Source organism: Coregonus lavaretus, assembly GCF_964263955.1.
Source record: "Coregonus lavaretus genome assembly, chromosome: 21".
NCBI lineage: Eukaryota > Metazoa > Chordata > Actinopteri > Salmoniformes > Salmonidae > Coregonus > Coregonus lavaretus.
This window is the reverse complement of record NC_140008.1, coordinates 7,511,018-7,536,635: the sequence shown is the minus strand read 5'-3', so window position 1 is coordinate 7,536,635 and position 25,618 is coordinate 7,511,018. Positions and strand designations below refer to the sequence as shown.

Below are 25,618 nucleotides of genomic sequence, written 5' to 3'. Positions count from 1 at the left end.
GTAAATAATTGGGCAAAAGGTCAGAATTGGGCTGCCTGTGTAAACACATGATACAAGAAAACCAGTTATTCTGACATGGCGTTGACGTAGAAAACAAATGTTATTCTGACATGGCTTTCATGCAGAAAACAACTGTTATTCTGAAATGGCGTTGACACAGAGGCACAGGAGGCTGAGGCAGCAGTAAGTGGGTTTTTCAACCCAAGCAGCTGTTGTCCTTACGGGAGCGTCTCTCCGAATATGGCATGGTTCAACTCCCAACTGGCAGCATATGCTTGGCCCCGAGCACTGCACGTAACAGACAGGTGGTGACTGTGTGCTGTTATGTCACAGAAAAATGGAGCAACCAAAAATATGCAAAAAGCTAATTTAGTTTGGAAGTAATCGTATACATGTATTTTCCCAAATGTATGGCTTAAAAAACAAATCAAGGTACGTCTTTTTTTTAATGATGCGTGGTGAACACTGACACATATTGAACATCCTTAGGTCTACAGACTCAAGTGGTTGATTATGACAAAAACCACAATGATACAATGTGTTGAGAGCGATTCATGGTTTGTCGGTAATTAGGGGTTTGTGTGTGAATATGTGTGACAGTGAGTGGCAGGCAGATTTTTGGTTGTTTTAGGAGTTGCCTCAACCACACACAGGATATGGCTAGTCTGAAGTGGACAGATTAAGCTCTGCACCACCTTGGGAGGTCTGTTTGCATCCATTTCTATTTACGTGGGTGTGTGCATTATTGTGACACAAATGCTCTGTTTACAGTAGTTTCTGCTAGTCACACTGTTCTGTTTCTGGTAGTTTATGGAAGCCACACTGCTCTGTTTACAGTAGTTTCTGCTAGTCACACTGTTCTGTTTCTGGTAGTTTATGGAAGCCACACTGCTCTGTTTACAGTAGTTTATGGAAGCCACACTGCTCTGTTTACAGTAGTTTATGGAAGCCACACTGCTCTGTTTACAGTAGTTTATGGAAGCCACACTGCTCTGTTTACAGTAGTTTATGGTAGCCACACTGTTCTGTGTACAGTAGTTTCTGGTAGCCACACTGTTCTGTGTACAGTAGTTTCTGCTAGCCACACTGTTCTGTGTACAGTAGTTTCTGGTAGCCACACTGTTCTGTGTACAGTAGTTTCTGGTAGCCACACTGTTCTGTGTACAGTAGTTTCTGGTAGCCACACTGTTCTGTGTACAGTAGTTTCTGGTAGCCACACTGTTCTGTGTACAGTAGTTTCTGGTAGCCACACTGTTCTGTGTACAGTAGTTTCTGGTAGCCACACTGTTCTGTGTACAGTAGTTTCTGGTAGCCACACTGTTCTGTGTACAGTAGTTTCTGGTAGCCACACTGTTCTGTGTACAGTAGTTTCTGGTAGCCACACTGTTCTGTGTACAGTAGTTTCTGGTAGCCACACTGTTCTGTGTACAGTAGTTTCTGGTAGCCACACTGTTCTGTGTACAGTAGTTTCTGGTAGCCACACTGTTCTGTGTACAGTAGTTTCTGGTAGCCACACTGTTCTGTGTACAGTAGTTTCTGGTAGCCACACTGTTCTGTGTACAGTAGTTTCTGGTAGCCACACTGTTCTGTGTACAGTAGTTTCTGGTAGCCACACTGTTCTGTGTACAGTAGTTTCTGGTAGCCACACTGTTCTGTGTACAGTAGTTTCTGGTAGCCACACTGTTCTGTGTACAGTAGTTTCTGGTAGCCACACTGCTCTCTGTACAGTAGTTTCTGCTAGGCCACACTGCTCTGTTTACAATAGTTTCTGCTAGCAAACACTGCTCTGTTTACAATAGTTTCTGGTAGCCACACTGCTCTGTTTTATAGTAGTTTCTGCTCGCCACACTGCTCTGTTTATAGTAGTTTCTGGTAGCCACGCGTTATTGTTATTTACATTGACATGTTAGTCATTTAGCAGGCGCTCTTATCCAGAGCGACTTACAGTAGTGAGTGAAATACATTTTAATTTAAAAAATGTGTACTGGTCCCCCATGGGAATCGAACCCACAACCCATGCTCTACCAACTGAGCTACACGGGACATCCAGATTGGTGCCCAAAAGTCCAGTGATGCCCAGACATTCTGAACGGGGGCTGTTTCATATAAATTACACCATAGTGGCCTGGAAATACGATGACATTGCCAAGTAGGCAAATATTTAGTAGGAAACAACTTTGCCATCAATGTCATGTTGTCAAACTTACTTGAGACTGATGGCAATGTTGTCATTAACCAGCATTGTTAGCTAACGTTAGTCAAAAACAGCTAGCAATGCTATCTAAACCCTGGTGGTCTCCCCTCAATCTTAGTTAGCTTAGTGATTTTACTATTCCTTGAATTACATTATGGGATATAATTAAGTTAAGATGTTATCAGGGGGTGTCATTCTAATTTGATTTGTTATTTTGATTTAACAGGCAGTGTTATTTTTTGAACGCATGAATCACGATGTGAGTCATGTGTATAAAGGGGAATTACTGTTTCCTGGGGCTTTTGGTAAATATGCTAATTGTATTAAGAATATGAGCAGTAGTAATTAATGTGTTATGTGCAAATGTATTTGTGGTGGGAGACGGTACAGAGGAGGCCTGTCTCTGAAACTAGTGGACTGCAAGAAGGCGCACTTCCTAATCTCAAGGCTTCTCCTGACTGATGAGAAGACTTGGTAAAGTAGCATACTGTGTCTCACTTAACAATGTTCTTAAGACTCTCTTCTAATGGGTGAAGGCTTCTCTGCCCAACCTAGCAGGAGAATCTGAGAGTTGTCTATGCTGGAGGCTTTGTGGCAGTAAAATATTATAGAAGTAAGAGCTGGTCAGACCCTAGGGGGAGAGGCCTGTACCAGGTGTTGCTGACTACCTCATTGGCGGTGAAATTAGCAAAAGAAGATACCTGGATCCATGTGTCCCAAGGTAGGAGAGTTCCAATCCCAGAGGAGGAAGATGGACCCGCCACTGCATGGCATTGTTTTCTTTTGTATCTGTTTGTGTCTTTGCAGCAGTGACTCTCAGCTTCCCTATTGGTACGCTGCTAGAAGGACACACTCCACATACCGATGTTAATAAATTGAGTAAGATTCTGCCTGAGCCCGAGACACTAGTGAAGAAAGAAGGTTAAACGCTAAAGGGACCATACATCGTCACCCAGGCTACACCAACGGCTGTGCGGATAGAGGGGAGATCGACCTGGTATCATCTAAACCACTGCACCAGAGTACTATGAGGAAACCGACTACATAGAGATGAGGGAGCTGAGGATGCTGGAGCTGACAATGATCAGGTGATGGGAGACGATGGCAAGGGTTTCCCTAACAGAAATTGAGGTCTAACTTCCTGGGACTCTGAGGTGTAATCCACAGGGTGATAAGGGGAGTATATTAGAAATTGGCATTAAGAATAATTGGTAAAACATAATAATTTGTCATATAGTCAATGCGTATATGGATTTCTTGGATTGGAAATGAACTCCACTATGTGTGTTCTGTCCTATCTCGAGGTAACTACAGATGGTGTTGTGATGCATAGCAGGGATAATTTGGTCAAGAAAGGTGTGAACCTAAAAAAAAACTTCTAAACCGGCTGAAGATGAGCAACAAAGGCGTTGAATACGGTCCTGTCCAGCACAACTTCTACCTGCAACAGGTGGACAGCATCCAATCGAAGCCATCAACTGATTTTCTCATGCTTTTCTCGCGGGAGTGTGACAGTTGTCCATGTGGAGTGGGCATGGAGAGAGATCTGTTCAAATACAACATTTCTCATGTTGTTGGTGTACTGGTTGGCAAATGGACGAGACAGAATGGGGGGTAGAGATGGTAGCTGCTCGAATGAGACATTGGAATTGGGACATTGTTATGGGCATTTCAAGTTTACATTTACATTTTACATTTTAGTCATTTAGCAGACGCTCTTATCCAGAGCGACTTACAGTTAGTGAATATATATATATATTTTTTCAATCATACTGGTCCCCCGTGGGAATCGAACCCACAACCCTGGCGTTGCAAACGCCATGCTCTATCAACTGAGCTACATCCCTGCCGGCCATTCCCTCCCCTACCCTGGACAACGCTAGGCCAATTGTGCGCCACCCATGAGTCTCCCGGTCGCGGCCGGCTGCGACAGAGCCTGGATTCGAACCAGGATCTCTAGTGGCACAGCTAAGTTGAACTATGAAGCGGTCTGTAGAACATAAAGAAGAGACGCCAGAAGATTGAGTGCTGGGGAAGGACTGGGTTGGTCAGCTGTGTCCATAATTGATTTGGAATTCTCTAAATTTGGGTATGAGGTTTGATGTCGAAGGTATATACACTGCTAAATGTATAGTAATTTGGACTGAGAATGCATTGTGATAATGATATGTAGTTATTCTCATGATGAGGAAGGTAATACTAGAATTATGGATGGTTATACTGTATGTTAATATAAGTGTACATGCTGACAGTGGTAATGTGTGCTAAGCTGAGGTTTTTAACTTTGAGTGGTAGGACCAATGTGAAGTCTAAATTTGGTTGGGTTAATTAATTTGGTTTTGGTTATGATTTATAAGATTACTGGGTGATTTTAAGTAAGTCATTTAGTATATATTGGTAACTAAAGATGTTGAAACTATTCTCAGCATGACATGCGATTTGCTTATACAATCGCAAGATAACTGTTTTAAATGGATATTATGGTTAGAACAGTGATATATTCTTTTACTGGGTTAGGACACACTTATTGGTTAGTGCGAGTAGAAACTTTTGAATCTTAATGTTTGAAACATAAGGTTCATGGAAGGATTGTGCCTTATATCATGAACATGTTGATTATTAGGTTACTGTATTCACATATCAGTCGCTATATACATTTTGAAGTATTGGGATGTATTGATATGGGACCTATGAAGTCCCAGAGAGGGGGATTTTTACATTGAAAGGTTTAAACATTGGTGCATACAGTGGGGAGAAGAAGTATTTTATACACTGCCGATTTTGCAGGTTCTGCTACTTACAAAGCATGTAGAGGTCTGTAATTTTTATCATAGGTACATTTCAACTGTGAGAGACAGAATCTAAAACAAAAATCCAGAAAATCACATTGTATGATTTTTAAGTAATTAAATTGTATTGTATTGCATGACATAAGTATTTGATCACCTACCAACCAGTAAGAATTCCGGCTCTCACAGACCTGTTAGTTTTTCTTTAAGAAGCCCTCCTATTCTCCACTCATTACCTGTATTAACTGCACCTGTTTGAACTCGTTACCTGTATAAAAAATCTTGGCCAACAACCTCCTTCCCTCAGTAAGAGCATTGAAGATGGGTCGTGGCTGGGTCTTCCAGCATGACAACGACCCAAAACACACAGCCAGGGCAACTAAGGAGTGGCTCCGTAAGAAGCATCTCAAGGTCCTGGAGTGGCCTAGCCAGTCTCCAGACCTGAACCCAATAGAACATATTTTCTGTACCAAATATTAAGTATTGCTTTTCTGATGTACAGTGAGGGAAAAAAGTATTTGATCCCCTGCTGATTTTGTACGTTTGCCCACTGACAAAGAAATGATCAGTCTATAATTTTAATGGTAGGTTTATTTGAATAGTGAGACAGAATAACAACAAAAAAATCCAGAAAAATGCATGTCAAAAATGTTATAAATTGATTTGCATTTTAATGAGGGAAATAAGTATTTGACCCCCTCTCAATCAGAAAGATTTCTGGCTCCCAGGTGTCTTTTATACAGGTAACGAGCTGAGAGCTGCTCCTAATCTGTTTTTTATCTGTATAAAAGACACCTGTCCACATAAACAATCAATCAATCAGATTCCAAACTCTCCACCATGGCCAAGACCAAAGAGCTCTCCAAGGATGTCAGGGACAAGATTGTAGACCTACACAAGGCTGGAATGGGCTACAAGACCATCGCCAAGCAGCTTGGTGAAAAGGTGACAACAGTTGGTGCGATTAATCGCAAATGGAAGAAACACAAAAGAACTGTCAATCTCCCTCGGCCTGGGGCTCCATGCAAGATCTCACCTCGTGGAGTTGCAATGATCATGAGAACGGTGAGGAATCAGCTCAGAACTACACGGGAGGATCTTGTCAATGATCTCAAGGCAGCTGGGACCATAGTCACCAAGAAAACAATTGGTAACACACTACGCCGTGAAGGACTGAAATCCTGCAGCGCCCGCAAGGTCCCCCTGCTCAAGAAAGCACATATACAGGCCCGTCTGAAGTTTGCCAATGAACATCTGAATGATTCAGAGGAGAACTGGGTGAAACTGTTGTGGTCAGATGAGACCAAAATCGAGCTCTTTGGCATCAACTCAACTCGTCGTGTTTGGAGGAGGAGGAATGCTGCCTATGACCCCAAGAACACCATCCCCACCGTCAAACATGGAGGTGGAAACATTATGCTTTTGGGGTGTTTTTCTGCTAAGGACAACGACAACTTCACCGCATCAAAGGGACGATGAACGGGGCCATGTACCGTCAAATCTTGGGTGAGAACCTCCTTCCCTCAGCCAGGGCATTGAAAATGGGTCGCGGATGGATATTTCAGCATGACAATGACCCAAAACACACGGCCAAGGCAACAAAGGAGTGGCTCAAGAAGAGGCACATTAAGGTCCTGGAGTGGCCTAGCCAGTCTCCAGACCTTAATCCCATAGAAAATCTGTGGAGGGAGCTGAAGGTTCGAGTTGCCACTTAAACTTTAATGATTTGGAGAAGATCTGCAAAGAGGAGTGAGACAAAATCCCTCCTGAGATGTGTGCAAACCTGGTGGCCAACTACAAGAAACGTCTGACCTCTGTGATTGCCAACAAGGGTTTTGCCACCAAGTACTAAGTCATGTTTTGCAGAGGGGTCAAATACTTATTTCCCTCATTGAAATGCAAATACATTTATAACATTTTTTACATGCGTTTTTCTGGATTTTGTTGTTGTTATTCTGTCTCTCACTGTTAAAATAAACCTACCATTAAAATTACAGACTGATCATGTCTTTGTCAGTGGGCAAACGTACAAAATCAGCAGGGGATCAAATACTTTTTTCCCTCACTGTATCAAATACTTATGTCATGCAATAAAATGCAAATGAATTACTTAAAAATCATACAATGTGATTTTCTGGAAGTGTACCTATGATAAAAGTTACTGACCTCTACATGCTTTGTAAGTAGGAAAACCTGCAAAATCAGCAGTGTATCAAATACTTGTTCTCCCCACTATGTGTTGCTAGGCAAGAACTTAATGGGTTCATATCATTGGGGTTGCTATGTGAAAGAGGAATGTTTGTTTTCTTTCTTTATCTGATCTGACCTCGGGTTGAATTCCTCGCTCCTAACTAATCCAAGGCTGTCCTGATTTATCAGTGACTGAAACCAGTGTTATCCTTTGCCTCTATCCTAAGGCATATTACTGGAACGGAGTCGGGGTTGAACAGAGTTCAGGCTAAACCTGGTACCTACTAACGGTCATGGGTTTTCAAACAATTGTCTGAAATGGCACTCATTAGACAATATGCAATTGATAATCGCATAGCATTGGTTGCTACTACAGCAGCTAAAGGAGGAGGGTATGTGATTATGAGAGGAGATGCATGTTGTACAGACTTACCATCAGATTCAGGAAGGTCTTGTGAATTTAACTAAAGCTATGGGGAATATTAGAGAAATAGAGGATGGAATTAGGAATATGAATAGAGATGCAAAGATATTAGGGGGATATAGCAATTTGAAGGCTGTTGAAGTCAAAACATCAGCCAGGAAGCATAGGAACTGAGAAGTGGTCTGTGGTCACCACCTGCAAAACCAGTCCTTTATTGGGGGTGTCTTGCTAATTGCCTATAATTTCCACCTGTTGTCTATTCCATTTGCACAACAGCATGTGAAATGTATTGTCAATCAGTGTTGCTTCCTAAGTCGACAGTTTGATTTCACAGAAGTGTGATTGACTTGGAGTTACATTGTGTTGTTTAAGTGTTCCCTTTATTTTTTTGAGCAGTGTATATTAGTTTGTCATATATTGATATTTTACTCAGACTGAGTCCATAGAGGTTTGATCGTGCATGATCCAGATGACTGAGAATTTATACCTTTCTGTTGATTTTAAATATATTGAGAATCTGGTTGGATTCAGCTATAGAAAGTAGAGGGGGATGAATTCTCAGTTATCTAGCATGGTTTAGACTCCAATCATATATCTATACTACTGATTGGAGAACATTTTATTTTTATATGAAGTTTTATGTGAATTGTTTGGGTTAATGTTATATCTGGGGAATTTTACTGACAACAGAAGAAAAATAAATGGGGGAATGATATGACATCTTTTCACACTGTTGTAGGAACAAGGTTAAATCTATTATATGGGTGATTCTTGGTGCCAAGGATTCCAGTATGTCGAGGGAGCTTACTGGTGTTTATCTTAGAATGATTGATAGATGGAATATCCTGCCTTGGGTACAAGGTGAAAGCATCAAGGTGTGGAGTGCCCACTGATGGTTTCCAGATGTTGTTGAAGCAATATGTAACAGGGACTATAAGAAGAGATATTTTCTTTGTCTAGTAGTTCAGATGACGAGGCAAAGCATGTGCCGTTTATTATACGAACCCGGTACCGTATCTATCAAATACTTCGCATCAACTCTCCATATAATTGTTTTAAGTATATTCTCGCGTCCTGAATTACTTGATACCAGAGAAACTCATAACAGCTAGCTAATGTTATACTGCATCTATAGTCAATATGGCGACATCAAAATAATGACAAAAGGTTTTTCTGCTTGTCATATCTCCTTTGTTAGAAATGTATTTTATTATTTCCAATGGAGTCTTCATCAGCGCACATTGACAAAGCATTGAGTAGAACGCTCCGCTGGGCATCGGTCCTAAAACAAATGTTCAAAACAATATTGTGACGAAACGTGCAACCCATGAATAGTCCTCTTCAGGCAGTGAATGTACTGTGTCCTCTGTCCTCTGTTTGGACCCGGGCGCTTTTCTCTAGATGTCCAGTCCTTCTGCTAGCTGACGCTGCCTGTGGGGCAGAGGGACACACACACACACACACACACAGAGAGAGAACTGCAGGGGTCAGCACTATTTATCCCCTTTTATCTGCAGAGCCGTCCACAGCAGCGTGCCACAGAAACTGGAAACAGTCAGATCGTGTCAACAACACATCAGTTTTCCCCTCACTCCAACACCAAAGTGAGTGTTCTGTGGTACTGCCTACTGGGCAATATGCAGATCAATTAGGAGACGAATGTGGTGCAATCTGTCAGTTATGGTTTCTTCCTCTTTAGCTTTTTAGCTAGGGACACCATTTTATATTCTTTGCAGTCTATTTCGACTCTAAATGTTCATGCCCCTATTTATGCCATAAATAATTGAATATGACTTAAAAAGTTCATGGCCATGCTCATCTATGTGCACCACAAAAGAGTACTTGACCAAGCTCTGACTCCGTAGTACATTACCCACCTCCCGGAAAAGACGAGCTAAAGCGCCAGCTAGCTTTTACGCTAATTGAATCATGTATTTGGGAGGACTGTAAAGGTCATTTGGCTGCAGAAGTATGTGAGGTTCCTTGGGCTGTTCTTGGGCTCAGCCTCCAAACTTCTCATTTAGAACTCCTGATGCCTGTGTTTTGACATTTTGTATTACTCGGTAATTAGTGTGTGTGTGTATTGGAGAGAGGGAGGGTGTTTGTTTGCGAGAAAGAGAGCGTGTGTGTGCGTGTATGTGTGGGCAGCAAGTGAGGTGCATCCTCGGCAGCTCCTGTAAGCTGTGGTCAGTGTGTGTGTGTGGCAGGAGCTCAGTGAAGGTGACTAATTGAAAGCAGCCAACTCAGAGGCGTACAGTAGTAACAATCTTGCGACATCCTCTCCCACACACTTGTGCGCGCGCTCTCACACACACACACACACACACACACTCGCATGCTAAAACACACGGCTACACACTTAGTTAGAGAACACACACACACACTCTGCAAACCCGCTGTACACGCAAACCGGACTCTCTCTCGTGCTCAGCCAGCCAACGGAAAGTGGTCACGAACGCAGCACTCCCAAGACGTCAGCGGCCCTGTTGCCGGGGTAAAGAGGGAAGTGGAAGTGGAAGAGTGAATGAAGTCTGCCTCGACAATGTCACAGCCTCCCCTCAGGTCTGACACCAGCACTTCTACCGGCTGTGTGAAATTGGCCTGAAAGCCTCAATGGGCAGGCAGTAACCAATACTGAAAGTCTAATGCTGTTTACTCACTTTAGTGTCGGCACCTAAATTGGCTCAGACACGACTGCAGCTGAGACTGAAAGAATGTGTGACAGTGAGTGGCAGGCAGATTTCTGGTTGTTTTAGGAGTTGCCTCAACCACACACAGGATATGGCTAGTCTGAAGTGGACAGATTAAGCTCTGCACCACCTTGGGAGGTCTGTTTGCATCCATTTCTGTTTACGTGGGTGTGTGCATTATTGTGACACAAATGCTTTGTTTACAGTAGTTTCTGCTAGTCACACTGCTCTGTTTACAGTTGCTTCTGGTAGCCTTTCAGCAGGGGAGGCCATTTCCTAAAATGGTCATAGAAAGGAATTTGCGAACACCAGGTCAGGCCAGTTGCACTAAGCATCAACACAATTTATTTTTCAGTTGCTATAATCTTATTGTAGCAGTCTGTCACACAGTGTTGTCTAGGGCCAGACCACCTACAATACTACAATCATATAATTACTTATAGAAGCCTATAACCCTGAATTATAGGATCTCTGTGACTACAATATACTGTCAAATCTCAATGTTAATTCAAAACAAAAAATGTTTAACCCTCAGTCATAACACAAAACACATGGCCCCACACCACGGTCTGGCAAAGTCTGGAACCAGGGCTATTCTTTCTTAAGGTCCTCTGTGGTCTTCTGTCACTCCCCAAAAGGATTTCACTGAGCAAATTACAACTTCATATACTTAATTTAGCAGTTGTGTGGCTAGACCTGGCAGTGTGTACTACCAGTGGGGCACCCCCTAGCTGTGCCCCTCCTGTGCTCCATGCCAGGAACTATTTGGACCTGGATTCCTTAAAGGGGCAATCTGGGATTTGATAAATAACAAAGCACTCACCCTGCCATTTGTTTTGGTAAACAGCTGAGGGATGAGGTTGAATTTAAAAGTCCCAAAATGGATGTACAAATCCCAGATTTCCCCTTTTTAAATACTGATGAATGGCACTGCCATCCGGGACTCAGTAGAGCACAAAGTCAGAGGACACTGACTGTACTGGACACCTCATCCCGCTGGCGGCCTGGAACAGCCTACTGGATTTGATGCTCAGGCTGTGTTGGGTACTCTGTCACATGCAACTCTGCCAGCTGGCCTTGCTCTGCACTGATATCAACTCTGCCAGCTGGCCTTGCTCTGCACTGATATCAACTCTGCCAGCTGGCCTTGCTCTGCACTGGAATCAACTCTGCCAGCTGGCCTTGCTCTGCACTGATATCAACTCTGCCAGCTGGCCTTGCTCTGCACTGATATCAACTCTGCCAGCTGGCCTTGCTCTGCACTGATATCAACTCTGCCAGCTGGCCTTGCTCTGCACTGATATCAACTCTGCCAGTTGGAACAGACTTCTGCTCCTCCATAACTCTATAGGAACAGACCTCTGCTCCTCCATAACACTATAGGAACAGACCTCTGCTCCTCCATAACACTATAGGAACAGACCTCTGCTCCTCCATAACACTATAGGAACAGACCTCTGCTCCTCATAACACTATAGGAACAGACCTCTGCTCCTCCATAACACTAGGAACAGACCTCTGCTCCTCTATAACTCTATAGGAACAGACCTCTGCTCCTCTATAACACTATAGGAACAGACCTCTGCTCCTCCATAACTCTATAGGAACAGACCTATGCTCCTCTATCATTTTCAAATGAAACAATACATTTGACTTTGGTAAAAACAATGTAACAACATAATGGAAATTATTTGATTTGAATGGTAAATCTCTTGATAAACTCGGTAAATTAAGATGGCATAGGCCTACTCACAATACAGGTGAATGCATATTCAATAGGAGTGTGTGCATGCATTGAGTTATTGAGCTTGTTTTGGCTAGTTTGAGAAATGAGAACGCACGCTGGTCCATAGCTTTCTTGGTCCATAAACATGCAGGAAGATTCTTATGTGGCTAAACCTATTGCCAACCTTTATTTAGGCATTTTAAAACACTTCCTTCTTTCCCTATTACGATGATCATCTAATCCGACTATCAACTGTCAATTTACGGACACGATTGCTGCTGGTCAGATCAGCACACCAGTAAATGGCTAACGTTACACCGCAAGTCAGATGGCTCGTTGATGAAAATGGTTCATGTTCAAAATGATAACAAGCTAACGTTAGCTAGCTACGTTGGCTATTAGCTCCTATCTGATATCTCAGCACCATGTTTATCTAGCCAGTTAGCTAGCATAGGAGCTAATAGAACAAGCTAGCTAACACCACAGATGAAAGGGTTAGTTATTGTAATCTTTGCTCCAGTTTCTGCTGTTCTGCCTGCGGTTATGGAACCCTGACCTGTTCACCGGACGTGCTCTCTCCCTCCCTCTAACTCCCTCTCTACCTCTGAACGCTCGGCTATGAAAAGACAACTGACTCCTGAGGTTCATGAATTCATCGCTGCTGAAGTGAAGGCCATCCTCACTTGGGGAATGTTGCTTTTTAGTTAGCTGTGCGACAGTATCAAAAATAAAAGTTTGATTGTTTTTGCTCTCCTCAATCAGGTTGGAAAAGTAGGCTAATCGAGCAGCAGTGAGGGCTTTTTCGATATTGTACGGTACTGTCCTGCCAAGTTAGTCGGAAGACTTCCAATTTGGTGGAACGCCATTTCCTTTCCGATTGTCTGGAAGCTTGCTTAAGGGCTCGGGTATTTTCTGTAAACCAGGGAGCTAGTTTCTTGTGACAAATTATCATTTTATTTTTTATTTCTTTACTTTTACTCAGGTATGACAATTTTTTTTACTTTTTTTCACCACTGATTATGAGTAACTGTGTGTGTGTGCTTTCCTCGTGGCCGACTGACTATCTGCCTGGCCCTGGGCACAGAATCACACATCACACTCTTCACTGATGACTACTAGTGAGATTTGGGTCATATTCTACACAAATATGGTAAACAGGCTGTGTCTGAAATGACACTATTCCGTATGTGGAACAAGCTCCCCCACGACGCCAGGACAGCGGAGTCGCTGACCACCTTCCGGAGACACTTGAAACACTACCTCTTTAAGGAATACCTGGAATAGTATAACAGTAATCCTTCTCCCACCCCCCCCCATAAAATAAAAAAAGGGGGTGGTTGTCTCACTGGCTAAGTTGAATGCACCAATTTGTAAGTCGCTCTGGATACGAGCGTCTGCTAAATGACTTAAATGTAGAAAGAATATGTAGTGCACTACTTTTGACCAGGGCCTATAGGGAATAGGTTTCCGTTTCAGACACACAGTCAATTCAGAGCCGTGTTCAAAAGAAGTTGAATCAAATGTTGTTGGCGAGAGATTTTAAAAAGTGTGTTCTCATTCCATTCTTCTGATGCACGCTGTTGCCAAGCGCCCTCTCTAAAACGCACACTTCCGGTGTATACTGTTGGAAATTACGCCATCTAGGGGTAAATCAGGGAGCTGCAGAGAATTGGACCACAACCGCTCATCTGAGCCAATGCAGCCATTGTTCAGATAAGCCTTTGCTGTTACTAATAGATTTATCAAATGTAGAACATAGATGAAGAAAAAACTAAGGATTTTATCAGAAAACCCTATGAAACGTATATTTTAGATTCAGAAAAAGCGTATATTGGAGTAGGAGTGCTTATTTAGGATCCGATCACCCCTTGTCCACATAGTGTTATCCGTCATTGTTCTGTTGATTTGTACATAATGGAATGCCAGTGACTGATAATGATCATGATGTCTCTCTACAGATGTGAATGACTGTGCCAAGCAGCCGTGCCAGAACGGTGGTTCCTGTAGGGACCTTGATGGAGACTTCAACTGCCGCTGTCCGTCCCCCTACGTGGGCAAGCACTGCCAACTGCGTGAGTACCATTCTCTCACACACACACACACACACACACACACACACACACACACACTGGCTTTCTATTAGCCTTCATCTGCCATGTTATTTCTAAGTGCAATCAAATGCATTAGGCTGAAATGTGATTTAAGAAACACATTCATGTAACGTAGCTAATGTAAGTTAATGTAATTTGGGGGCCGTCCAAAGCTGGCCCAGGGTTTTTGTTATTATGAGATATTGGTGTTCTTAAGTAAAGGAGTTTGGGTGCTTTAGATAGACGGTCAATATGTTTCTGTGAGCCTGAATCATGGCCGGGTAGGACAGCGGTGGGAGATACTGTAGTTCAGTCAGTGGACTACGCATGGGTTGGAAGCAGTCTGCCAGATTTGTGGGGCGTGTATGTGTACATACTGTATGAAATAAACCAGAAAATTTTCACCACACATTACCTGTTAGGTTCTCCTTCCATTGCGTCTGAGCGCGTCTGTTGATCTGTCTTGTCTGTGCGTTTTTCTTCCCTATGTCTGTCTGTTCCTCAGGTTGTATCTCTCTGTTGGGAATGGAGGGCGGAGGCATTGCTGAGTCTCAAATCTTGGCCTCGTCGGTGCGCTACGGATTCCTGGGCCTACAGCGCTGGGGGTCCGAGCTGGCACGCCTCAACAACAAGGGCCTGGTTAATGCCTGGACCTCAGCCTCCTACGACAGGAACCCCTGGATAGAGGTCAGTACAGGACAACAGTCTGGCTCCAACACCACTGTCTGGCTCGTGTTCTTCAGGCATGAAAACTGACTGAAACCAAGAGACTACCTGGACTTGTCTAATGACAGAGGCTTTTTTTCTGCTTTGCAAAATAATCTGCTGCAGTTCCTAATGAACATGACCCTGATCTGTCTCTCCCTTATCTACTGATCTAGTCTAGGAGGGTATCTCCATAGTAAAGTCTCTCTCCCTTATCTACTGATCTAGGTGAAACGTCATTATGGGGGAGAGGTGAAACGTCATTATGGGGGAGAGGTGAAACGTCATTATGGGGGAGAGGTGAAACGTCATTATGGGGGAGAGGTGAAACGTCATTATGGGGGAGAGGTGAAACGTCATTATGGGGGAGAGGTGAAACGTCATTATGGGGGAGAGGTGAAACGTCATTATGGGGGAGAGGTCAAAGCAATATATTGTGGCTGCCTACAAGGGAATTACTTTCACCTGTCAGTTATTTCATATCAGTGCAGATAAAACTGCAACTAGGACATACGCTGCTCAAAAAAATTAAGGAAACACTAAAATAACACATCCTAGATCTGAATGAATGAAATAATCTTATTAAATACTTTTTTCTTTACATAGTTGAATGTGCTGACAACAAAATCACACAAAAATTATCAATGGAAATCAAATGTATCAACCCATGGAGGTCTGGATTTGGAGTCACCCTCAAAATTAAAGTGGAAAACCACACTACAGGCTGATCCAACTTTGATGTAATGTCCTTAAAACAAGTCAAAATAAGGCTCAGTATTGTGTGTGGCCTCCACGTGCCTGTATGACCTCCCTACAACGCCTGGGCATGCTCCTGATGAGGTGGCGGATGGTCTCCTGAGTGATCTCCTCCCAGACCTGGACGAAAGCATCCGCCAACTCCTGGACAGTCTGTGGTGCAACGTGGCGTTGGTGGATGGAGCGAGACATGACGTCCCAGATGTGCTCAATTGGATTCAGGTCTGGGGAACGGGCGGGCCAGTCCATAGCATCAATGCCTTCCTCTTGCAGGAACTGCTAACACACTCCAGCCACATGAGGTCTAGCATTGTCTTGCATTAGGAGGAACCCAGGACCAACCGCACCAGCATATGGTCTCACGAGGGGTCTGAGGAGCTCATCTCGGTACCTAATGGCAGTCAGGCTATCTCTGGCGAGCACATGGAGGGCTGTGCGGCCCCCCAAAGAAATGCCACCCCACACCATGACTGACCCACCGCCAAACCGGTCATGCTGGAGGATGTTGCAGGCAGCAGAATGTTCTCCACGGCGTCTCCAGACTCTGTCACGTCTGTCACATGTGCTCAGTGTGAACCTGCTTTCATCTGTGAAGAGCACAGGGCGCCAGTGGCGAATTTGCCAATCTTGGTGTTCTCTGGCAAATGCCAAACGTCCTGCACGGTGTTGGGCTGTAAGCACAACCCCCACCTGTGGACGTCGGGCCCTCATACCACCCTCATGGAGTCTGTTTCTGACCGTTTGAGCAGACACATGCACATTTGTGGCCTGCTGGAGGTCATTTTGCAGGGCTCTGGCAGTGCTCCTCCTGCTCCTACTTGCACAAAGGCGGAGGTAGCAGTCCTGCTGCTGGGTTGTTGCCCTCCTACGGCCTCCTCCACGTCTCCTGATGTACTGGCCTGTCTCCTGGTAGCGCCTCCATGCTCTGGGCACTACGCTGACAGACACAGCAAACCTTCTTGCCACAGCTCGCATTGATGTGCCATCCTGGATGAGCTGCACTACCTGAGCCACTTGTGTGGGTTGTAGACTCCGTCTCATGCTACCACTAGAGTGAAAGCACCGCCAGCATTCAAAAGTGACCAAAACATCAGCCAGGAAGCATAGGAACTGAGAAGTGGTCTGTGGTCACCACCTGCAAAACCAGTCCTTTATTGGGGGGTGTCTTGCTAATTGCCTATAATTTCCACCTGTTGTCTATTCCATTTGCACAACAGCATGTGAAATGTATTGTCAATCAGTGTTGCTTCCTAAGTGGACAGTTTGATTTCACAGAAGTGTGATTGACTTGGAGTTACATTGTGTTGTTTAAGTGTTCCCTTTTATTTTTTTGAGCAGTGTACTTTAATTCTGACAAATGTGTTTTATTCTCAAGACTCTCCTCATTGCATTGATTAATGTTGTCGGCGTGGACCTTTTTTACATACAGATTGAAGGTTGTCATCTCCCTCCATGTGCAGTGAAGGTTTCATGACTCTAGGACCAATCAGTCATTCGAAACATTCACTTTGTTAATGTTGACTCATATATATGGTAGCAGATCTGAAAGTAGACCATGTTGACTAGAATATAGTTGCAGATCTGAAATTAAACCGTGTGTGTTGTCCTTTGTGCAGATTAACATGCAGAGGAAGATGCGTTTCACGGGCATCGTGACGCAGGGCGCCAGCCGCATGGGGTCAGCTGAGTTCATCAAGGCCTTTAAAGTGGCGTCCAGTCTGGACGGGAGGACCTACACTATGTACCGCCTGGACGGGCAGACAAAGGACTCTGTGAGTGAAAACACACACACACACATCCTCTGATGTACACACACACACATCCTCTGATGTACACACACACACACCCCCACACACACACACATCCTCTGATGTACTCACACACACACATCCTCTGATGTACTCACACTCACACACACACATCCTCTGATGTACTCACACTCACACACACACACATCCTCTGATGTACTCACACACACACACACATCCTCTGATGGACTCACACACACATCCTCTGATACACTCTCACACTCACACATCCTCTGATGTACACACACACACACACATCCTCTGATGTACACACATCCTCTGATGTACACACACTCTCACACACACACACACACACACACACACATCCTCTGATGTACACACACACACACACACATCCTCTGATGTACACACACACACACATCCTCTGATGTACACACATCCTCTGATGTACACACACTCTCACACACACTCTCACACACACACTCATCCTCTGATGTACACACACACACACATCCTCTGATGTACACACACATCCTCTGATGTACACACACACACACATCCTCTGATGTACACACACACACACACACACACACACACACACATCCTCTGATGTACACACACACACACACGTACACACACACACATCCTCTGATGTACACACACACACACTATGGCTGATTTGATCATCTTCTACATTTTTTGAGTGTTCTATTTAGGGTCTAGGGCAGGGGTCTTCAACTCTTACCCTGCGAGGTCCGGAGCCTGCTGGGTTTCTGTTCTACCTGATAATTAATTGCTCCCACCTGGTGTCCCGGGTCTAAATCAGTCCCTGATTACAGGGAAAGAATGAACATCAGCAGTGGAACTGGCTTCAAGGTCCAGAGTTGAGTTAGAGGGGAATAGGGTGCCTGGATATTAATGAAAGGCGTGGATTTGTTGTGGGTGGTGAACTGTGCCTTTTACGGTTTCCCCCTGGGGCCACCCGAATGAAAAATGTAAACACGCATGACTGTAAGTCACTTTAGATCAAATATAATATTCTTAATTTCTTCTACTTCTCCAGGTGTTTGTGGGGAACGTGGACAACGACGGCACCAAGACCAACCTGTTTGACCCTCCCATCATCAGCCAGTACTTCCGCATCATCCCCGTGGTCTGCCGCAAGGCCTGCACCCTACGCATGGAGCTGGTGGGCTGTGAGCTCAATGGTAAACACACGTGCATGCTTACTTACGCATGCGCGCACACCGATAACAACGTCAACAAACTCAAACTGAATGGGGTTTGGTTTCAGTGTGTCGTATGGTTATATGGTACAGGAGGTTTTGAGTTTTACCGGAAGGTTTTTGGTTTAGGTCTGACTGAAATGATACGGAAGGTTTTTGGTTTAGGTCTGACTGAAATGATAATGAAGGTTTTTGGTTTAGGTCTGACTGAAATGATAATGAAGGTTTTTGGTTTAGGTCTGACTGAAATGACACTGTGGGAAATAAGTCTGATCCAGTCCGACTCACTACCTGTCCAGATGCTCATACATACTGCCCACTTTGCATCAGTCCTGTCTGGTTGAGAAAAGAAAACATCCAAAAAGTGATTTATCTACACCATATGGACATTTTTGCGGTGGAAACATTGGCAATGAGATCTATGGTGTAAATAAATCTGTTTTTTGGGGATCGTAACCAAGTCATATTGATCATCACAGACATTTATCCATGCTAGTAGAAGTAGATATATTTTGGACTGCCTTTATGTCCTCTCTGCTGCAATAACTTTCTGTATAAAGTTTCTGTACTTTCTATTTGTTGGATCATGATGCCATGGGTTCTCTGGCATGGTTTAATTTAGCTAAGTGAAACTGATGTGTGTCTGTGTGTTTTTAAAAGTAGTCAGAAATAATTGATCCATCTTTGATTGACTGTCTGTCAAAGCATGCTATGCTGTGCTGGTTGTGCTTGGTTACCACGGTTCCACCTGTACCTCGTACTGCACTCACACATGCATGCTACAAAAAACATCCTGCAACACACACTAAGCGAAGTGCAGGCTCAATGTTTTGCCCAACATACAGTAAATGTGACTCGGTCGACAAGCTTGGGCACGCATGATGCTGGTCCTACTGTAGCTCAGTTGGTAGAGCATGGCGCTTGCAACGCCAGGGTTGTGGGTTTGTTTCCCACGGTGGGGGCCAGTATGAAAATGTATGCACTCACTAACTGTAAGTCGCTCTGAATAAGAGCGTCTGCTAAATGACTAACATGTAAAATGTAGACGTGCGCGTACGACTCACTGACGTCTCAGTCCAACTAACCTACATGCTCCACTAGTTGGCTGCCGTATGTTGTCCGTCTCTCTCTGTCTACACCAGCGTTTTCCAAACCCGGTCCTGGGGACCCCAAGAGGTGCACGTTTTTAGTTTTGATTATTTGAATCAGCTGTGTAGTGCTAGGGCAAAAACCAAAACATGCACCCATTGGGGTCCCCAGGACCAAGTTCAGTAAACTCTGGTGCACACCTTCATCAGAGCCGCAACATGGGCTGTTCAGAGTTCAGCCCAACTCAGTTTGAAATGTAGCATTTAAATGGCCGCCAAAAGCTCCAAGACAATTGCATTCTATCATCAGAGAGCCAACCTGGAAGATAGGTTGGCCAAACTCTATTCCCTATGGCTGTACCGTCACTACTCCGTCCACCTCACCACAACTCTGGTCATTACTGGCTGTCATCATCCATGTGCTTTCACTGTGCTGCTCACCGGCTGGCTGGCTTGGGCCTTTCCTGTCCGTCTCTTGTCTATCATACTTCTCTCTCTTTCCCTGCTGGTGCTTGTTGTCTCACTTCACAGTTTATTCAAACACGGCAGGTTGCTCCGAGCCCCTGGGCATGAAGTCGCGCCTGCTCGCCGACCGCCAGATCTCGGCCTCCAGCGTCCACCGCACCTGGGGTATGGAGGCGTTCACCTGGCAGCCTCACTACGCTCGGCTGGACAAGCAGGGCAAGACCAACGCCTGGACGGCGGACACCACCAAACGCTCTGAGTGGCTGCAGGTAACTGCAAGAGGTTGAGGGGATTTTGGGAAATGGTGTGGGTGGTGGGGTCACTTAGTGGGCGGCAGGTATCCTAGCGGTTAGCGCATTGGGCCAGTATCCAAAAGTTTGCTGGTTAGAATACCCGAGCCAACAAGGTGAAAAATCTGTTGTTGTGCCCCTTGAGCAAGGCACTTAACCCTAATTTACTCCAGGGGTGCCGTACTACTATGTCTGACCCTGTAAAACTAGACGTTTCACTGCACCTATCTGGTGTGTGACAATAAAACATCTATTTGAATTTTTGAGGGGGCTATAGCTGAGGGAGATTTGTGTTGTTGGGGAAAGTTCTGGAAGATTCTCTCTCACCGTTTTACTTTACCGACAAATTACTGACAATTTGTTTTGAACTTGATTTATCTAGGTTAGCCCAAGATGCTCCAAGATGCTTATTATTCATGGTGGAACAGTGTAGTGGGGGATACAGACAGACAAGTAACGGAGATGTGTAGTTCGAAATCGCCAGCGTTGCCACTAGAGCCCTCCTGTAGCTCAGTTGGTAGAGCATGGTGCTTGCAATGCCAGGGTTGTGGGTTCGATTCCCACGGGGGGCCAGTATGAAAAATGTATGCACTCACTTAACTGTAAGTCGCTCTGGATAAGATCGTCTGCTAAATGACTAAAATGTAAATGTAGAGCAGACTCCGGCACCCAACCCTCCGTCTGGAACAGGTAGACCTGGAGTCCTGCTTGTTCTGACCCATTCTCCTTCTGGAACAGGTAGACCTGGGGTCCTGCTTGTTCTGACCCATTCTCCTTCTGGAACAGGTAGACCTGGGGTCCTGCTTGTTCTGACCCATTCTCCTTCTGTAACAGGTAGACCTGGAGTCCTGCTTGTTCTGACCCATTCTCCTTCTGTAACAGGTAGACCTGGAGTCCTGCTTGTTCTGACCCATTCTCCTTCTGGAACAGGTAGACCTGGAGTCCTGCTTGTTCTGACCCATTCTCCTTCTGGAACAGGTAGACCTGGAGTCCTGCTTGTTCTGACCCATTCTGCTTCTGTAACAGGTAGACCTGGAGTCCTGCTTGTTCTGACCCATTCTCCTTCTGGAACAGGTAGACCTGGAGTCCTGCTTGTTCTGACCCATTCTCCTTCTGGAACAGGTAGACCTGGAGTCCTGCTTGTTCTGACCCATTCTCCGTCTGGAACAGGTAGACCTGGAGTCCTGCTTGTTCTGACCCATTCTCCTTCTGGAACAGGTAGACCTGGAGTCCTGCTTGTTCTGACCCATTCTGCTTCTGTAACAGGTAGACCTGGAGTCCTGCTTGTTCTGACCCATTCTCCTTCTGGAACAGGTAGACCTGGAGTCCTGCTTGTTCTGACCCATTCTCCTTCTGGAACAGGTAGACCTGGAGTCCTGCTTGTTCTGACCCATTCTCCGTCTGGAACAGGTAGACCTGGAGTCCTGCTTGTTCTGACCCATTCTGCTTCTGTAACAGGTAGACCTGGAGTCCTGCTTGTTCTGACCCATTCTCCTTCTGTAACAGGTAGACCTGGAGTCCCCCAAGAGAATCACAGGTATTATAACCCAGGGGGCCAAGGACTTTGGGGCGGTCCAGTTTGTCTCTGCCTTCAAGGTGGCCTACAGTGACGATGGACAGTTCTGGAGCATAGTCAAGGACGATGTCACCAGCACAGACAAGGTCGGTTTTTTGCATCTTGCATCCAAAGAAGTGAGCCCAAGATGAATTTACCCAATGTGTGGCTGTGTAGGAATATGGACCAAATTAAAGCTATTAAATTAAGTTTTTTCTTTCCCAATTGTAATTTACTCCTTTTTTATTTTTTTACACAATAAACAGAACCTCAAACAACCGTTGCCATGAGATATGTGTCATAGATTTCACGATGTTCTATAAATTCCATGATGGATGTTCAGTCTAACCAGCTAGCTAACTAACTAACTCCCGTGTGTCTCTGCGTGTGATTCTGCTCCCCAACCTCCAGATCTTCCCGGGCAACAGCGACAACAATGTCCACAAGAAGAACCTGTTCGAGCCGCCCTTCTACGCCCGATTCGTCCGCATCCTGCCGTGGGCATGGCACGGGCGCATCACCTTGCGAATGGAGCTGCTGGGCTGCGACGAGTAGCCCCGCCCAAGTCTCCTCCTTGTTCCCCGCCCCCTCCTCCTCTTGCTCCTCCTTTCTTTCCAAAACTTCCTGAGCCACACCTTCACTGCCAAGCTCAGATCCGTAGAGGGCAGCAAAACACCACCACCACAACCCTGCCCCGACTGAGGTACAAACCACTGATCTAGGGTCAGATCTTGCTTCGCCCAGCTAATGGTTACTGCTAGAATTGGGTAGGGGCAATCTAATCCTAGATCTGTGCTTAAGGTCAACTTGTACCTCGAGCGCACAGACTACTGCTGTGTCAGCTGGAAGTGCATGGATTCCGAAGCTGTCCTTCCTAGATCAGGCCCATGTTGTGTTCACAGAGTTTCACAGTAGGAGTGCTGATCTTATTCATTATTGTGATTTTGAAAAGGCAAAACTGATCCTAGATCAGCACTGCTAATGTGAGAGGCTTCATGTATTCGGGCCCAGAAGGCTGAACCTAAAACCCATCGCTGGTGATGTACAGTTAGTAGCTAATTTAGCTGAGATGTTTTTCCAATGGAGGGTTTTCACCTGACCATCCTGAAGTCAGTAGTAGTATTATCGAACACACTCATGTGTAGCGTTAGCTTCCTAGCTGTCACTGCAGTGCTCTGGAAGATGTTTTCTGGAACTTTTTGTTTTTGTTCTTGCTTAATGAAGACTCATCGTGTGACCATAGACTTGATACGATTTTTTTTAGAAAAGGAAATGTATACCAAATGTATTTCACTTTGTTGCCATGTTTATAGTCTTAGTTAACTAGTCCTAAATGCATTATGATTTATTATTAGCCATGTTTTTACTAACTACAATTTTTCAAGTAAGTATACTGAACAAAAATATAAATGCAACAATTTCAAAGATGTTACGGAGTTACATTTCATATGAGGAAATCAGTCAATTGCCCTAATCTATGGATTTCACATGACTGGAAATGCAGATATGCATCTGTTGGTCACAACAAAAAAATGGGCCTCACAATGGGCCTCAGGAACTCGTCATGGTATTTTTGTGCATTCAAATTGCCATCGATAAAATGCAATTGTGTTCGTTGTCCGTACCTTCTCCCTGCCCATACTGTAACACCACCGCCACCATGGGGCACTCTGTTCACAACGTTGACATCAGCAAACCACTCGCCCACATGACGCCATACACATGGTCTGCGGTTGTGAGGCCGGTTGGATGTACTGGTAAACTCTCTAAAACAACGTTGGAGGTGGCTTATGGTAGATAAATGAACATTAAATTATCTGGCAACTGCTCTGGTGGACATTCCTGCAGACAGCATGCCAATTGCACGCTCACTCAAAACTTGAGACATCCGTGGCATGGTGTTGTGTGACAACTGCACATTTTAGTGGCCTTTTATTGTCCCCAGCACAAGGTGCACCTGTAATGATCATGCTGTTTAATCAGCTGATTGATATGCCACACCTGTCAAGTGGACGGATTATCTTGGCAAAGGAGAAATGCTCACTAACGGGGATGTAAAGAAATTTGTGCAGAAAACTTTAGAAAAATTAACATTTTAAGCGTATGGAACATTTCCGGGATCTATTCAGGTCATGAAACATGGGACCAACACTTTACATGTTGCATTTATATTGTTGTTCAGTGTAGTAGCGGACTTAACAGATAGAAAGCATGTATATCTTGTGACGTTAAGTGATATTCCAAAAACCCAAAGTAGTTGAATTCTATTATGGTAGATTGTTTTTTTGCCAAAGAGAATCTAAAAGTGCAGAAATACTACCTTACAGTATGTGGTGTGTTTATAACTCGATGTACTCTGATTGTGATGTCTGTCCTATCAGAATTGTTTTATTATCACAACTCACAGTGCATAATCAATGTAATGCATTTATTACTAATTGACTATTATAAAGTGAAAAAAAATATAGAAAATAGCGAGTTAGCAAGTTGATGATGCTGCCAAATGTCGTTATCAGGTCAAGGCAGATCCATTCTAACCTGATCCCAGATCTGTTTGCGCTGTCTTGCCAAACACAACCATAGGAGTTGTCAAGACAGCACAAGTGTTGGAAAACAAAGATTTGTAATACTAGGAATCTGTCGTTTCACTGCATAGGAGAGCCGGTATATATGGCTTCCATAAGTTATCAGGAAGCAATTTAGATTTTCTCTGTAGATCTTTGACCGACAATAGCAACTAAAAACCACATTTCCACCACAGTTTTATTTCTGAGCTGGTTATCCTACCTAATGTAAATACTTTGTTCCTAGAAGATGGAATGTTTTGCAGCAGACGAATCAAATGCCATCCATTTCTCACAAGAGGGCCAACATTATGCGTAGAATTGGAAGGCTGTGGCCACACTGATAAGATAGAAAAGAAAAATTGAATTAAAAAAGATTTATACGGTTGCACTGAACGTATGACATGACCGGCAATCTGCATATTGCTCCTAGGCCATACATAGCTAACATTGTAAAGATCCATCATGAATTATGGGCTTGTGCAATAAGTTATTCGTTTTGATATGAATGAATATGAATCAAACGTGAACAGCTAGAAACATGGGCAGTAGATATCCTCTTTAAATGCACGTGGACAGCGACGCATTTGCAAGGCTATGGATGGATGGTAGTGTCAAACACTGTCAAATATTTATGATCTTTGTTTCAAAACAGTTATGTTATCTGACTTCTGCATGCATTGTATTGACTATGATTTTTGCCAACAGAAGTTTTAGATTATATTGTTTTCTCTGTACACTTTTTTTTGATCGTTCATCAGACTCTAGTTATTCCTGTTCTTTCATTCCACAATGTCCTGGTTTTATGAGTAATGAAAAAAATATACAATTGATGTGTTTTTATTCAATATTATTTGTTATACATACAGTACCAGTCAAACGTTTTAGAACACCGACTCATTCAAGGGGTTTTCTTTATTTTTACTATTTTTTACATTGTAGAATAATAGTGAAGACATCAAAACTATGAAATAACACATATGGAATCATGTAGTAACCAAAAAAGTGTTAAACAAATCAAAATATATTTTATATTTGAGATTCTTCAAATAGCCACCCTTTGCCTTGATGATAGCTTTGCACACTCTTGGCATTCT

General features: G+C 44.1%; 1 protein-coding gene across 1 annotated transcript in view; it reads left to right on the top strand.

Annotated features, from left to right (window-relative positions):
• The window catches only part of LOC311149086 (lactadherin-like), a 38,755-nt gene extending 13,401 nt beyond the window's left edge, over positions 1-25,354 (top strand). The window contains exons 4-10 of the mRNA XM_084186196.1: positions 13,972-14,085; positions 14,609-14,790; positions 17,181-17,336; positions 18,397-18,541; positions 20,197-20,381; positions 21,909-22,064; positions 22,369-25,354. Of these exons, the coding sequence (XP_084042322.1) occupies positions 13,972-14,085; positions 14,609-14,790; positions 17,181-17,336; positions 18,397-18,541; positions 20,197-20,381; positions 21,909-22,064; positions 22,369-22,512 (1,082 nt within the window). The 3' untranslated portion in view covers positions 22,513-25,354. The remainder of the gene's footprint in view (positions 1-13,971; positions 14,086-14,608; positions 14,791-17,180; positions 17,337-18,396; positions 18,542-20,196; positions 20,382-21,908; positions 22,065-22,368) is intronic.
• The last annotated feature ends 264 nt before the right edge of the window (positions 25,355-25,618 follow it).